The sequence below is a fragment of the Corvus brachyrhynchos genome, unplaced genomic scaffold (genome assembly GCF_000691975.1).
Source record: "Corvus brachyrhynchos isolate BGI_N302 unplaced genomic scaffold, ASM69197v1 scaffold14, whole genome shotgun sequence".
NCBI lineage: Eukaryota > Metazoa > Chordata > Aves > Passeriformes > Corvidae > Corvus > Corvus brachyrhynchos.
Window position 1 is genome coordinate 5,319,184 of NW_008239110.1, and position 16,140 is coordinate 5,335,323.

A 16,140-nucleotide genomic window follows, 5' to 3' on the forward strand; every position below is an offset into this window, starting at 1 on the left:
ATGTAATGACATCTTATTACAATGATACTGCTTAGCCACTCTCCAAGGCACTGTTCTGAAATAATTATCATCAATAAAAGGGTAATTATCAACTGCTTAATTTGGTCCTCCATCTTACTATATTGCTATATACACGTTTTATTCACTCTAACAGGCTTTGCTTCTATCAGCTTGTGAACATGCTCAAAGGAAGGATGAGAATGTATCTACTTCCTTTCATCTGTCTCCAGCCAGATGCAGGCAGAAGACAGTCCAGTCCTGGTCTCCTTGGAGAAGACTACTTCAAACAGGCACACCTGAACCTCTCCTTTTAACTGTCATGAAATAATCTGTGCCTGTACTGTTGACCCTTGCCACTTCCAAGACTTTGTAAGGTAGAAAACAAAACACTTATCACTCATGATGATGTGAAATCTTTTATTTATAAAGACTTGCTTTATATGAAGAACCCAAAAGACAAAAAGTCAAATACAAAGGAGGCCTGTGGAGATCAACATCCGGGTTTACAATAAAAATGAGCTGATTGAATTTATGGATTTCTAAAAGGAGATGAAGGAATACCTCCACATTTCCCTTGCAGATGTGGAAGAAAGGAAAGCACTTTATATACTCCTCTCAGTGTTATGTCCTTCGACTACCAGGCAGAAACAGCATGGCCTCATTAAAACCAACAACTTGCTCTCCTCTTACAGAGGAGAAGGAAACTTCAAAGCAAGAGAAATATTTCACCTATTGTTATAAAAGTGTACAATGAATAGATGATTTCTCTATATATGAGATCAATTCTGTCAGTCCTGCTTTTCAAAAGTAACAATCTTATATTCTGAACCCAGTTAAGTGACCTTTGTTTTTTGGATTACAAAAATGCTTTTATAAAAAATGACACCCTAAATTTAGGAAAAAAAAAAAAAAGGCAAAGACATACCATCAGCTGACTGGGTAAATAAGGCATAATCTGGGTTAACTATTTCACTGGATAAGATATCAAACCATTCACGCACCACACCCTGTCCCTGCATGTCAAAAGAATGAAACATATTAGTACACAAAACTTTCACTGCATAGTTATGCTGAGTAACCACGTATTTCTTTTAAAGGAATTTTAAAGTAGGGTTTAGTTCAAAACCACACTTGTGAATGAGAATTATTATTTCCACATGAAAATGCTATAAAAGAAAACCATGCAGTTTTACCCACCATGCCTTCTTCTCCATGGAATCTCACAGCAATCCCCTGCTTTAGTTTTGCACAGTTTGCTTTAGACACAACTTCACAGCTACTCCTAAAAATAGAATCTAAATACAAAATACCAATTAATTTTTTCATCTTCATTCATTATCTTTCCAAGATACACTAATACCATTTGGAACACAATACCTCTGTGAACCAGAAGTATGTCATTTTCATTGACAGGCCTGTGCACCATGTCTGAATCTGGCTGCCCAGCATGCAGATGTTCATAGAACCATTCACAGCGATCTTTAAATGGCTACAAAACAAGGTGCAAACCATATTATACACATGCATTCCCCTGAATAATTCCTCTCCTGTAAGCAAATGGTTATGCATAGTTCTCAGTTAATTTTTGACATGTGCAGAGTTACCCCAATATGCTATACAGTATTTTGGCAAGAGGAAAGGACCAGACATGCCTTTGAGTGCTTGCTGAAGTTGGGTCTGCAGAAAGACTGGACCACCAACTATCGAGAAATAGCTATCAAAGTTTTCCATAGAAGAGAAAACCAGCACAAAACTTCTTACAGTTCGGGGGGGCATGAAGGAACTTGGATAAGAAATAAGTCACTGGCTTCCGTAAAACTACTGATAATCAATCACAGCTGAGCACAGAAACACAAGTGATATGAACCAGCCCTAGCTGTAGTTACGTTCATTGGCAATATAAAACACCCCAAAGGAACCAGAAACCTTACAAAGCAATTCCTAGGTGAGAAGGTTCTAACTTGAGTCAGTGTTTATATTGATATTTTGCAGCTCTTTTGAGACAGGTATGACACAAGTATGGCCTTTCTCATCCCCTGCAATTCACAGCACGTACATGAGTTGATCTAACAAACAGGGTATCATTTCTTGGGGGTCTCCTCATTACTCATGAGTTTCAAAAACACCTGTGGGAACCCAGAGTGCAGAGAATATTTCTCTGCCTGTTTTGAAGGGTTTTACCCCCCTGAACAACACTGTTTTTGACCTCCGTCCTTGGAAAAAACTGCCTACTATTAGAAAATAATCAGAAACTACACTGGTGTAAATTAGGCGATAGACTACTATGTAAGATTGTCACAGGGTGAAAAATTTAAGAGGTTTTGGGTTTGTTAATGTATTAAATAGATAAAAGCAAAAAACATCAAAATGGAGGATTGTTGTTCTCCAAATCTTCTTCTTCTACTACTCCATATTCTGCAGTAAAAGTAGTTTGGGATGATTGGACAAAGAATTCCACAGTTCCTGGCTGTGTTACTAAATAATTGGTAGAAAAGTAAAAATAATGTACGTTTTTAGTAACCATTGGTTGATTTACCTTTAAAAAGGCCGTTTAATCTTGATAACTCCGCCTTCTCCTGTACTCTCTGCTTTGTGCTGTGTCTGGGTCATGCTAGTGACTCTGTTTCTCTGATAAGACTTAATAAACAACTATCTAGAAGCAGCAAAGGCTGAGAGTCCCGTTTGTCTCTGGAACTCCTGGCAAGGACTTTAAAAGATCTCTCCCATCAGGAGAGATTTGATTACAGCATGATCAGTGTCAAGTGGTGCCCCGTGTGAGGACATTACAACAAAAATGACATCATTTCAACAAAAGAATGAATAAACAATACACCTACACCATGTCCCAAAAATGAAACTGGATTAATAAAAACAATTTATCTTTAAAAGCACTGTATGGTTTACAACTAAGGAAATAAAGCTTTAGGAACAGACAAGACAACATAATGTTTCATTAAAGGAGCTGCCACTAACTACGACCAAATCAAGTAATAGTGATGTATTTATCCTCTGGTTTGTCTCAAAATTTAAGTCATTTAGGGGAAAAGTACAGCATTTTAAAGCTCAGTCTATTAGATGTGCATATATAGATTTAAAAATAGAAATTTCCCTCTTTAACTGAAAGTTGGACTTGTAAGACATCAAACATTGGTTATCTCAGATGGACTCACCCATGTATTTTAAAGAATTATTATACAGAAATCTGGCTGCCATGTCTTTTTAACATGATCTTTCAACATCACAGATTCAGAAGCACTAGAGGCCATGTTTAGTTCTTACATCCTCCCCAAATGGATTTTCTTTAAATACTATTTTTAAACAAAACATCTTTTGTATTCACAGAAGTTGTAACTAAGCACCTCCTGACATTTACCTGAGCTTTTATGATATGCATAAATCTGGACATTAGTTCAGGACACTCCAGAAGAAAATGAAAGTGATCAAAAATTATTTTGGGATTTCTGAAAGAAAAATAGGTTAGAAGTCTGTTAGAGATTTAATAATAACGCTTCGTGATGCAAAAAGTCTACATAAAGAACAATGCAATTAACCATATAGAGAAGTTTCAACAGATTCTTCTATTTTATAATTTCTTCCTAACTCTTGTTTCCAAACAACTTATACTACCTCATCTGTTAAACATGGGAGGATTAGAAGCAGCTACTCACACAGAAGTAAAGTTATAAACCTGACAGTCCCAGAAAAACTCTGGAAACAGCCAACTGTACAGAGATGGTTTAGACTCCTTTACGTTGTCACACATTTGAGGAAGAATGGAAGTTTTCATCTACCTTAAAAGGGAAGGCTTTACTTGAAACAAATATAAGGAAAGAATCCATTCAACAAATTACTCTGTTGCTCTGTGAAATAGATTTTGTTCACAAATCTTACAAATAGATCACTTAAATATGTAGAAAAGCTCATTTAAGTCTGAGCTCTGAATCATTAATCTACACTCCCTTGAGTTCAGCAAGACCATTAAATTGCATATTGTTCATATATCACAGCAACAATCTAAAAATACAACTCAGTAAGAAGAAAAAAATGAATTATTGCTGGGGAGGAACAGAGGGGTGGATTACAATGTCCATATTTGTTGAAGCTTACCGGTTAACAAAACACTTAAGGACATCATCATGTTTACAAACAAATTCTATAAAACGAGGTGACGTCATCCTGTTCAAAAATCATAAGATGTTTTCGATTAGTGCAACCAAAAAAAATCTGAATTACATAAATTGTTACTTTTTTTTAATAAAGTATTACACAAATAGAAACTGACATTGTTTAACTAGTCATCATGAAACTAAATATTCAACAGCATTAAGATCGCATAACAAACTAATAGAAAAGACAAAAATATCAATAATCAATCATATTCCAGAACATCCACAGCGAACTATGCCCCAGACAAATATTACTGGCCAACTTGAAAGCTTTTATTCCACTCAGTTTGGCAAAGAAAGAAATAACCCCTATGGTGACTAGGAATAACCAAGTTGTCATGTAGTAGGACCCTTGCTTCTAGATTCCTCAGCAAGCTTGTAATACCACCATACCTGCCTAATCTTCTATTCACAAGGGCCAAAGCCACAAATACAATCCACAGCAGTCTTGGACAGACTAGGACCTCAGTTACAGTGGTCACACTTATTTCCTTTTTAAACCAGACCTCAATGATATTAAGTTTACCTAAGTTGAACTGCATGTTCCACACAAAACTACGTTTGTCAACCTGGGACAAGATTCCAGGTGAGCCTTACTTTGAGACTGAGCTCCCCTTTCTATATATAATATAATCAAATAAGTTTTGCCCCACCCATCACTTTCATACACTAAGTTAATTCGCTTTTCTTTTTTTCTTCTGAGTTTATAGCTCTTCCTGTTGGATAATCACATTAAATTCAGGGTTAATTTCACATTAAAAACAAACAGCAAATACAGCTAAGTTTCAAAATATCAAAATCCTACTACCTAAAAGTATACGAAATGATTACAAAGAGCCATGAGACATTCAATACAAAGTCTGCCCCAGTGCAGCTACATTCATAGGCAGCAGCACTATGGGAAATTTGCAGTGCTGTTTGGTGCCTTCAGAACCAGAAAAAAAAAAAAAATTCAAATAACTGAACTAGTGAAAGCAATAAACAGCATAGCCTTGACTATCACTAACACAATGTCATCAGCACCAACATTCTTCCAAGTAAGTATGAATGCTTTTAAAATGGTAGTAGTTTGGGTAAGAAGAACGAATCCTCTCCTTACCCCTGAGGCATCTGACAGGAGCAGCACATATAGAAGGCTTGAATGACAGCACTCAGCCTGTTTGCTGTCATGGAGATAACATCCTGACAATCAGCACAAGCTTCCTGCTTCCCAGCAACATCGTATGTTTTTAAATCAACAGCATCAGTGGACAACTCTTTTCTTCCCTCAGTTCCTGCAGTGGCAAAAGAAGGTGTGGGAGTAGCATCCTGGTGATCTGGTCCCTTTTGCTTCAATAAAATAGAAGTAATGTTGGCAGAGTCCCTTTTGTTTTTCATCAGCTCCGTGGCGATCAGAACAAGCCATTCATCCAGAGAATGCCAGAGTAGTTCCAGTGGCTGCAATAAACACGTGAAAAAACAGACAAAAAGGAACATGCTGACATTAGATAATATTAATAATGTGATAATCCTCTTAAGGCAAACAAATATCATGCACATTTTAAAGTTTTAAATGATCCGTTAGAGGTCATGTTAGAGATAAGAGGCAAATACACCCAAAAAATTCTGCATTTGTAGCCAAACAGCACAAAGAAAAAATTTCATATAGAAGGAAAATAATCAAGCAGCAGATGGAAGAAAGATAAACTAATTTATAAAGAACTACAGAAGAACTATAGAACTGAACTATAGAACAGAGTTTGGCTTCACAGTGGTCACACAGCACGCTACTGCCTGACCACTGCAGCCACGCAAAGAAACAGTAACACCCAGGTTGAGTTTCTGGAGTAAGAGAGTGTCAGTTCTTTTAGAAGAACCTGGTCAAAGGAGCTTCCTCTACGAAGGACATGGAGGAAATCCCAGACAACATCACTGAGATTCAGCTTCATGCACATGTCTAGTAAGAATGTGCTTTATGCATAATCTGAGCTCATGCAGCTCATTCTGACAGTACCTCAGATGTTTCATAGTAAGGGGACAAAACATTCAGCTTTATGAAATAGAAACAAGTATCAGCAGAATCACATATCAAATTTTAAGGCTATACATTTTATTTAACAAAGACACTCTTTATTCACTACCACCTGCTTAAAACCGATATAATTGAAATCCAATACAGTTCCATCATTACACATTTACTCTGAGGTGCAGGCCTACTACAGAGGAGAAAAAGGGATAAGACCTGTGGCTTTCTCATGAGCATAAAAAAACCCACAAGGGCTAACTGTGTTGTCCCTTAATGGTGTTTAGGGGCTTGTTACACAAGCCTACAGCCTAGTGAGCAGAGCAATACGAATCCTACAGGGAGGTAATCGACTCAAGTACTTCACAGCATTCCAAGAGTGAACTTTTAAATGCATTCCTTTTTCCATATATTACTGTTGCATCAACATTTTTCACTGATGAAAACATTCAAAGACTTAGCAAACCCTGCAAGTTATATTCTCATATTCTCAGGTTGCTTTTGAAAATAAAGAGCCACTTACAGCATGCTGTACCAGAAGTTTACACTATCTGGAGCACTGTCAGTGCACGCTCTCAATACACAATAAATTACTTCCCATAAGAGCTGTGCATTTAAAAAAACTGCTGAAATTCACCATTTAAAAATTTACCACTATGCTTCCATTTTTTCCATTAAAGAGTGTGGGGGAAAGCCCGCTTGATCTCTAATACTGGTAGGCTTTGCTCAATATTTTGCATGTCACTCACTTAATCCTTGTGCTCCTAGTGACCACACATTTCTCTGGATGGTGATCTGAACACCTCCAGCAGAGGTAGCATTTTCTATATAATTGTCTGCCATACAGGACCAAGTTATCCTCCCTCCAAGACCCACCTGGCAGACCTTTACCATAAAACATAATGTAAAAAAACTTTCTAATGGAAAATAGGATTAATTGGATACACAGAAGAATTAAAATGCAGCTGTACTCAACCTATAACTCACAAGAAACTAGGTCATTATTTACTAGAGTACTAAAATATACTTTTCTTCCCCCAAACTTTTCAATGTTTAGCTTGCCAGACACCATTTCCCCCAATATCTTGTGATTTATCTTTTACTTCCCAAAGACTCAGCAGAACTTTTCCACCCAATTTGTTTTTCCAAAGCTAGTTCTTCACAGCTTCTGATCATAAACTCATTTAAAAGTCTAGTCAAGCATAGCAATTTTAACATTTCATTTTCTTTCTTTCTAGTCCAACTTCAGGATATAAAACACTTCTAAATATTTCCCATCACCTCCATATCCATGACTGTCAGCATTTTATGTTGGCATCCATGACCAGACCTTTTCAAGTGGCATATGGACATATTCAATCAAACCACTAGCAATGCTTTTTTCAAACTACTAGTCAGCATTCTTCAGTCAGTTCTTACCATGAACCTCATATTAAACAAAGACATCCACTCAAACTTCAGTCATATTTCCCAGCACGGAAAAGTTTCTCTGGAATTATACAGCGGAGTCTGATTGAGTACCAAGCCTTTACAGCTGCACACCTTACCTCCCAAATGCAAGAATTTACCTATGCAATGCTTTCCTCTTTACTCATCTAGAAAGCAAGACCAGTAACCAAATCCATATTCAAACTGCAACACTGGAGCAAAATCTTTTGCCAGATGCCAGATAGCTTTTTAAGAGAGAGGGTGCAGGAGATCACTAATCCATGAAGTGACTTTGTCACAGCAGAGAAGTTACCTCAATTCTAGAAAAGAACAGTATCTGAAACAAGGAAAAAACATTTAAGCACTTCCCAACCTTGTTCAATTACAGAGAAATTTTGCAGCACATTTCCCTGAGATCACACTGAAAAGCAATTGGAAGAGCAATGCATGGAAAAGTAATGAATGTAAACCTGGTCAAGATTACTACCCAGAGTTTCTCAGCTTGTTTCAAGCTTGGGATACAAAATTCAACGATTCTTTTGTATCTTACAGGATCAGTACAAGAATGTGTATCATTAGCTAGTGCTTCCACTTTAAAACATCTGGATAGGCCTGAATCACATACAGGGAATTCCACTAAAGCACAGACAGCCCTGTGATTTTCTTGACCTTGTCAAGCAATAACATTCCTCAGTAGCCTCAGATCAAGAATACTCACATTTTTAATCCCTTCCCAGCTACAACACAGTGACGACTTTTCAAAATATGTTCAATCAGTACACCGATACAGAAAAATTTAACAAAGCATTAAGAAAAGTCAAGTCTTTTTTACCTCCTCCCAAAAGGTGAAAGAGACCATCACAAGCACATTTTCAAAGAAAGGACAAAAAAGCTGAAGGAAAGGTAGGAATAAGAGAGAACTGGAAGTCACCCAATTCACTCAGCACTATTATCTAATCTCCCACTACCCAGTCACTGTAAATTCAGGGAAGAACAGACTAAACCAACCACAACTGTACATTAACTTAGAATTGCCAGACCTGTGTGCCCATTCCCAAACAACAGTAAGTTCTCATCAGCAGCATATACTTCTGAGTTTGAAATTTAAAACAATCTTTAAAGTACAGTGGGCACAACAGTGGGCCTACTGCAGGGCTGCCTCACTCATAAAACTTCTAAATAAATCACAATGATTGCAATAATAATTTTTAAATCATCCTGAAACTTTTGTTTTGTTAGGAAATGCAACAGTAGTATACATTTTGCTTATTTAATAAAAACATACATGTTGTTTTCACACAAGTAAGAATCACTGATATTTTCTGGGACAACTGTGGCAGTTGTTTAATATAAGTTTAGTGCACAGGACTCAAATCCACAGTAAATTAAGAAAAAATTATTTTATTATACAAAGCAGTTTGGGCACACAGATAAGTGATTCTACTGAAATACCACTTCCTTTGCAAATTGCAATTGAATGTTTTTGCTTATTTTATATTGAGTTCTGAAATTATGTGGAGCTGAAAAGCAGGAAACCTTCCCTTTTTTTCCCTTTTTGGGGTTAGTAGCAGAATACCTCCCTAAAGATAGTTCTTGTATGAAGTGTGTCAACATCTGCTTGTTATTTAATCTTAGAGCAATTTTCATTAAAACTGTTAGATAGTGCTGCCTTTAATAAAATAATTCTTGTGATTTGGGTAGGACTATGTTTCTTCAAAACAGAATTCTGGTTAAACCCACATTATGCCAATCTTGCCCTATTTTGGTGAGCAACTCCAAAGGACAATTATTACATTGCACACTGTACAATGCATTACATTTTGCACACAGTATTTTTCAGACTCAAGCACTAGTTTTATATTCATTATATAAATCAATTTGTTCTTAAAACTATTTTGCTGCCAGAAGAACAAACATTTGTGCTTGAAGTTTTTTTTTTAACAGCCTAATGCTTTTCGTCTTTCCAAGAGTAGAAATTTAAACAAAAACTGAGATACGTCACTAAATAAACTGGAATTAAGAGTATCATCACTCACAATCTTACCAATACAGCTCTGTCTTAAAAGCCCTTAGAAGTAACCTAATGAACATATATCATCAAATAATTGCAGTTATTTCAAAATACTGTTTTCACAACACAGTGGAAGAAATGCAAAGGTAAAGAAAAATACTCAAGTAATTACTGGCATCTAAGTTTCTTGATATAAGCTGTGCTGTGTAAGAGTATGGAGTAAGATGGGAGAAGAAAGACTACCCTGCAGCTCTTATTTATTAGGTGTTCTGAAAAGTATGGCAGTTGTATATTCAGTGAAGACTGGCACACAGGAAACTGGGACTTCTTTACAAAAAGGCAATCTATGACTTTCTACAGAGGGATTCCTTAACAAACAAACATAAAAAATCCAAACACCTTCAGGAATTAAACTTCTAAATGGCAACCACCTAAAGCATGTGTTTGCAAGCAGCTATAAATCAATAACCTTGCAAGGGTAGTAGTGAGCTGATGTGTTTCAAAGTACATAATAATAAAATCCAAGAACAACTTGGGAAAAGATTTCATGATCATAGTGAAAACAACAAACAGATCAAGAATTCAATTGTTTCATTGTCTTGTGAAGCTGGATAAAGCTTGTTGATCAGAACTCCCAGTGAATCTCCAACTACTATTTTGAAATTATATTAATATACCATATTTTGAGATTACTACACTCTTAACAGAAATAAAATTTACCGAAGTCACCTGGGTAACTAAACCTTCAACATCTAATAAACAATCTATTAAATAAGAAATAAACAGAAATCATAACATGAGATGTGCATCAGTGGGTAAATTAGTTCAGTGGGAAAAAATAATACAGAAGGAGAGAGGTAGGTTTAACTTAAGAAGGGATAGGGACATCAACCAAACTTACTTCCTGTTCATGAGATGTCTGATTAATGAATGCATGCTTTGTGAAATTCATCTCTTTAACGTCTATCTTCCTAACAACATCATATACTTTTCTGACCTTGAACACCTGACTTCTTGGAGTTTTATTTCCATTGTAGCCCATGTCATTTCCATTACTGGGGGAGGATGGGCCAATGCGAAAGACATGGCAAAATATCCTCACGATCCTTAAGAGACTCTTCATTTGAGCTTCATAATTACTTGACAAGCTGGGGGAAAAAAATGGAATGTTTAAGTTTCTTTTCCTAGATGAAACAATTTAGTATAATAAGGAGTAAGCAATCTAATGGTAGGGTCTGATACACATGCTGAAACAAACCGCTAAACTTCAAACCCTATTGAATTTGAACTTTCATTTCCTGCACCAGCCCCAGAAGTCAAATATAAGCATTAGGATTTTACTAACATGTACGTGTAATTTTAACTAGAAGTAAGAACAGCATATTCCAGATCTTTCAAAATACTTCCCTTTTTTTTAATGCACTTCTTATGAACCCCTGGGAGGAAATTCAACTTACTACAGTAAGAATCTCAGTGCATGAAGCAAATTGGGATACCCAGATGAAAATGTTTTTCAGCCAAGAAAAGAGAGCATCCAAAGGTAAAATCATACCGACTGATCAGATATGCTGCCACAGCCCATCCTCACCAGCTATTATTCTAAATGCCCATAACTGCCTTAACCAGACAAGGGATCAGGATGGCAAGGATGCCATTATTTCTATTCAAGAAAAATGTAATCTAAAAGATACTAAACAAAACCACGATGTTATTTATTTATCCAACAAATATACTAAAAGTTTTAAGTGTCCTTAATTGAACCGGCAAACACTGAACTCTCTACCAAAACAGTGCAGAATATGAGATACTCATGACTTTATGCACAAGCTAAACACTCTCCACTAAATTCAACTTGGTTTTCTTTCTTAAACCCCAAGTAGTAAGAATTCTTCTGTCTTGAATGCATAACAAACTGCAAGAAATTAACTTTTTTTCTACGAAAACCTACTAACTTATAAATATTATAAACGAGCACATACTTAATTCTATCCCTAAAGTACTTGCAACTTAAAAGCATGATTCCTAGCCAGAAGATCAGTAAACACCAGAAAACTGACATCTTATAGGGTGCTGTAAACCTTTGTTGCAATTAAGAATCTGTTAATTCACAAACCAGAAACATAATCAGTTGTAACAGCTAGACTAGCTTTATTATGATCTCATTCACCCTATGTCATCAGCAAATGACCTATTTGTTTTCAGCACTGCATTTTAATGACTGTCAGTGACTTGTTAACTTTAAAAAGCAATGTACTAAGAATTTTACCAAACTAACATACAAAGTAAGACTTTCTTGTGACAATTATACTTTAACCAGGTAAGTTTTCAGTCAATCAGTGTAAGAAAGGAACAGAATGAGTAAACAGTGCTACAATAGGAACATTAAGTTTTAACCAGGTAAAGAAAATCCCCTGACTGGCAGTCTGCAACTGTTACCAGAAGCTCTGGACACAGCTAAAAATTAGCATGTGTAAAATGTTAGCTTATATACCAAAAGAATCTATGAATACAAGAAGCTAACTCAAGAAGCTAACTTAACTATTGAAAAAGAAAAAAAAAAACCTAACATTTCAGCTGAGGTTTATCATGTCTCAGCAGCGGTGTTTTCGTGGTGAGATTTCCTGGTCTCCAGGATAAGGACCCCCATATACAGAAAAACCTTAGAGAGCTTGTAAAAGTTTCCTGAAACTTCTACTGGCATGTTTGTAAACACTCAGCTAGGCCTAACTTGCAGAAGCAAGACCAAATCATGTCACATTTCAATTATTTTTTTGGAAAAAATAAATACATGATGAAGATAATTCTAACTGAAACAGGGTCCTTGCTCATACTCAAGGCAAAATCTTCAGGCAGAAGCTTAGTGGCACTCCTGGATACTTGTTAAAAGCATTACAAGAAACAATTTTAGACACTTTTGAACTAAACAACAGACAAACCCAAATGCAATGGGTTGTGGGTTAGTAGCCAGGAAACTAACAGGAATGATATTAGTTTAGCCATGCAAGAACATCATTACTGGAGGTTTTCATGTACAAAGTACATTTTACATACTTTTGTTGGAAGAAGGAGAGAGAGGAAAGAGGCCCAAGCTCAGAATATTCACCAATATTCTGTACTCACCAATTCTGTATTCACCAATATTAAGTACTACCTTAATCCTCCTTCTCTTTATAACAAAGCAACTGAAAAATATTTCTTGAAGTAGAAATTCACTGTTTCTGCCAGGAAACCGAGTTGGAGAGAAGAGTGACACAGTTTTTGCGAAACTGTGTCTGTGAAGCTGTCTTGGAATTGTTTTCTTTTTCTGTCATTTCTGTTGTGACATACTACAAAGTACCAAAGAGAAGTGGACCAGTAAGAGTCCACAGGACACTCCAAGTACTGGCATCCCTAGAAATGAGTCCTCACCCAATGTAATGCAACCCCTTCAATCTCCTTCCATCTGCCTTCAGCCTCCACTAGCCCACCCATGTACAGCAGTACAGGAGCACACAGCGGCTCAAACGCAGAGACAGTGCAGGCACAGAGCTAATGCTTCTGCATACTGAGGGAGCACTGCTCAAATCTGACGAGCAGTAACACTAATAAATCAAATCTAAACAACAATCACTTTAATTTGCCTCTGAAGATACTGAAACAGAAACAAATGCTACCTTGTATGATGTAATCCTGCTACCACAACTTCCAATAACATCCCTGTACAGAGCAAGTTTGAAACCCTTTCCTGCACAGTGGTTTTACACTTTATCACAATTTATTTGTGGGAGATCTACTGGCTCTAAGGAAGTCTGGAGACAAAAAGGAATGTGTTACAAGTTAAGCTGATACACGCTGAAGCTCAGCAACAGCTAAAATTCTTCAAAAAGTTATCTTTGCAGAAACAAAATTTCTTTAATGTCTGCACACCTTAACCCCAAATGTTTAAAGGGTTTCAGACCTTTATACTAATTCACCAAAGCGAACACCCTCCAGAATAAGACTTATTAATGGTGTAATGAATTTCCTACCATCATCCAGGAGTTCTGACCTGCTAGCTACAAGCTCCATTCAAATGTAACATGACTGACAGGGAAGAAAAGAAAGACACCTAGGAATAAGAATACACTATTTATTTTCCATCTCACTGATGGGCTCCTTGCACCCAGTCAAAAAGAAGCTCCCCAAGTCATAATCCTCTACAACCTAATGCTGACAGGTTTGGTTTCTCTGATTACAGAACACTCTTAAACCTCTCTTTTCCAAACGTCATCCAAAACATGTTAGTAAGGAACTTCACTCATGTTTTCAGACTCTTGACTCTTCCAGTAAAGATTTTCTTAGCTTCTAGTAAAGCATAAAGGTTACACCAAAACCTCTTAGCTTTTGAAAACAGTAAAATGTTACTGGAGTTCCAAAAAAGACAAGGTGTTCTGCACAAACTCCCTCAAACAGATGCCACAAAAACTAGGAAAACATACCATTTGCTTGCCTATATCATGCATCTCCCCAAGTAACTGCTGCCTGTGCTGCTGAGATAGCACACTGGGAGATGAAATTTTTTATCTCATATGTATTAGTAGCCATGGAAGGCAACCAGAGCCAGCAAACATGAGACAAGTGTCTGAAGTTACAAAACTCTCTTCAACCATACTAAGGAAACATGTAGAAGAGTAAAAATGTGGAAGGGAAGAAAAAGTGAGAAGGGTGAAGAAAAAGAAAGAACTATTTGATATTGTCTAAAAAGCTTCCCTGCCTAGGGCTGACATAGCCAAACTAATCATACAAAAAAAAACGCTTCTCTGCAACTCAAGCTTCTAGGTGTCAGCAGCTATACAAGGACACCAACTTTTTCTCTTCAACTCTTTGTGAAGACAGTAATCTAAACAGACATTATCATATAAATCAGATTTGAGATCCATCTACTCCAGCATGTGCTGAGCATCAGATAGTCTGGACTATTAAAACTCTTAAGTGGCACTAACTACCAGGTAGTTTTTCAACTTGTGACCTCACACTTACCTAAGCAATTTGTGACCATTTGTTGTAGCAACTTCAGCAAGACTTGTCAGGATTTTAAGATACTGGCTTTCACTCTGCTGAGACAAGTGTTCCAGAACTTGCCGCAACTGAAGGATTAAAACAAAAGCAATTGCATAGTGTCAAGGAGCATCAGATCAACCATAATTTATCAATTATGTAGAACACTATCACCCAAGTATTAATATCTAGCAATAATAATATACATCTCTACTGTACAACCTCTAAGCTAACCTCAGTTAAGGCTTCATTATGATTTACAAAGATTACTGCAAAGGTTACACATCCTAGTGTTGATGCATGTACTGCAGTGTATTTAACATTACAGATTGCTACAAACACTTAAACCTGTATTCAGAAGAACAACCTATGACATTTAAAATATGAGTCCTGACTGTGGTAACGCATACCCAGTTTCCTTATCACTTCCAGAGAATATAAACTGGTGATTATCCAAGACTGAGCAAACAGCTCAGACTTGGCCATAAAAAAACCATTTTCAGTACATGATTACACTTCGGCAATGAAGCAGAACTATACCACGTATTATCTAACACATTTTTCATGCCTTCTCATTAAGATCTTGTTTTTGCTCACACCTCCACCACTACTCAGACAGATGAAAAATTTTTTTTTCTCACTTATTTTCTTCAATTCTACAATATACAAAAGGTCTTTTTGTTTCATTGTTTTAGTTCTCTCTCTTTTAATTTAAATCATCTATAGCATCTCCCCTTGTATCTAACATACACTTCGAGAATTCTCACCTGTGTCATTTTCCTCTATAAAACTCAACCTGTCTCAGAAATTTAAACAGTTTCTACACAGACTTGGAAATCCTTAATGTTATAGTGGAAGTAATGGAGTTACAGAGAAAATGAAAATGTCAAGAATCAAGAAAACTAAATTAAGTGAATTGCCAGCCAACACATTACTAAATCATCTTTTTTTTTACAGTCTGTAAGGTTGTTTGCAGTCATTTTAAAACAAATAATGTATTAAAAACCCACAGCGAGCTAGATTTGGAAGGGGAAAGAGGTACCACATGCTTCCTTTCCCCTACACAATCAAGAAACAAAAATTTTTTCCTTGCTTTTTCTTTGCTTTAGATTGTACTACCCTACAATAATAAAAGAAGCAAGGTATAAGAGAACCATTTAAAAAGAAACAGAGTAGTTTCATCTACAGAAATAATAATCAAATGAAATTGTGGATGCAATCTTTTACACTCTAATTGTACAAGGCATCTTCATACAGATGAGTGCTCATACTACGAATTTTTAGGTTAATTCTGGATGATTCAGCCTCAAGACACATCCTAGAATGGATGTCTGAAGGTAACAACTAAAGAAAGGAAAATAGGCCCTGTTAAACAAAGTAATTAGATATATAGAATGCTCTAAGTATGCTCTACCAGCACCTTTGTACTGAAGCTTGCAATGTCTGCTCTTTCAACTGTCGAGATCACTTTGCCAAACGTGAAAAGTTAGAACACTAAATGAAAACAGATCCTACAC

At 36.4% G+C, this 16,140-nt stretch overlaps 1 protein-coding gene across 6 annotated transcripts in view; it reads right to left on the bottom strand.

Moving 5' to 3' along the window:
• The window catches only part of HACE1 (HECT domain and ankyrin repeat containing E3 ubiquitin protein ligase 1), a 47,314-nt gene that overhangs the window by 19,727 nt on the left and 11,447 nt on the right, over nt 1–16,140 (bottom strand). For 4 of the 6 annotated variants that reach the window (XM_017739693.1, XM_017739695.1, XM_017739696.1 and 1 more), the window contains 8 exons: nt 14,606–14,712; nt 10,509–10,755; nt 5,266–5,603; nt 4,108–4,176; nt 3,374–3,461; nt 1,378–1,489; nt 1,198–1,295; nt 926–1,013 (listed from right to left, as the gene is read on the bottom strand). In XM_017739693.1, the coding sequence (XP_017595182.1) occupies nt 926–1,013; nt 1,198–1,295; nt 1,378–1,489; nt 3,374–3,461; nt 4,108–4,176; nt 5,266–5,603; nt 10,509–10,755; nt 14,606–14,712 (1,147 nt within the window). The remainder of the gene's footprint in view (nt 1–925; nt 1,014–1,197; nt 1,296–1,377; nt 1,490–3,373; nt 3,462–4,107; nt 4,177–5,265; nt 5,604–10,508; nt 10,756–14,605; nt 14,713–16,140) is intronic. The other 2 variants (XM_017739694.1, XM_017739698.1) reach the window with 2 other exon arrangements.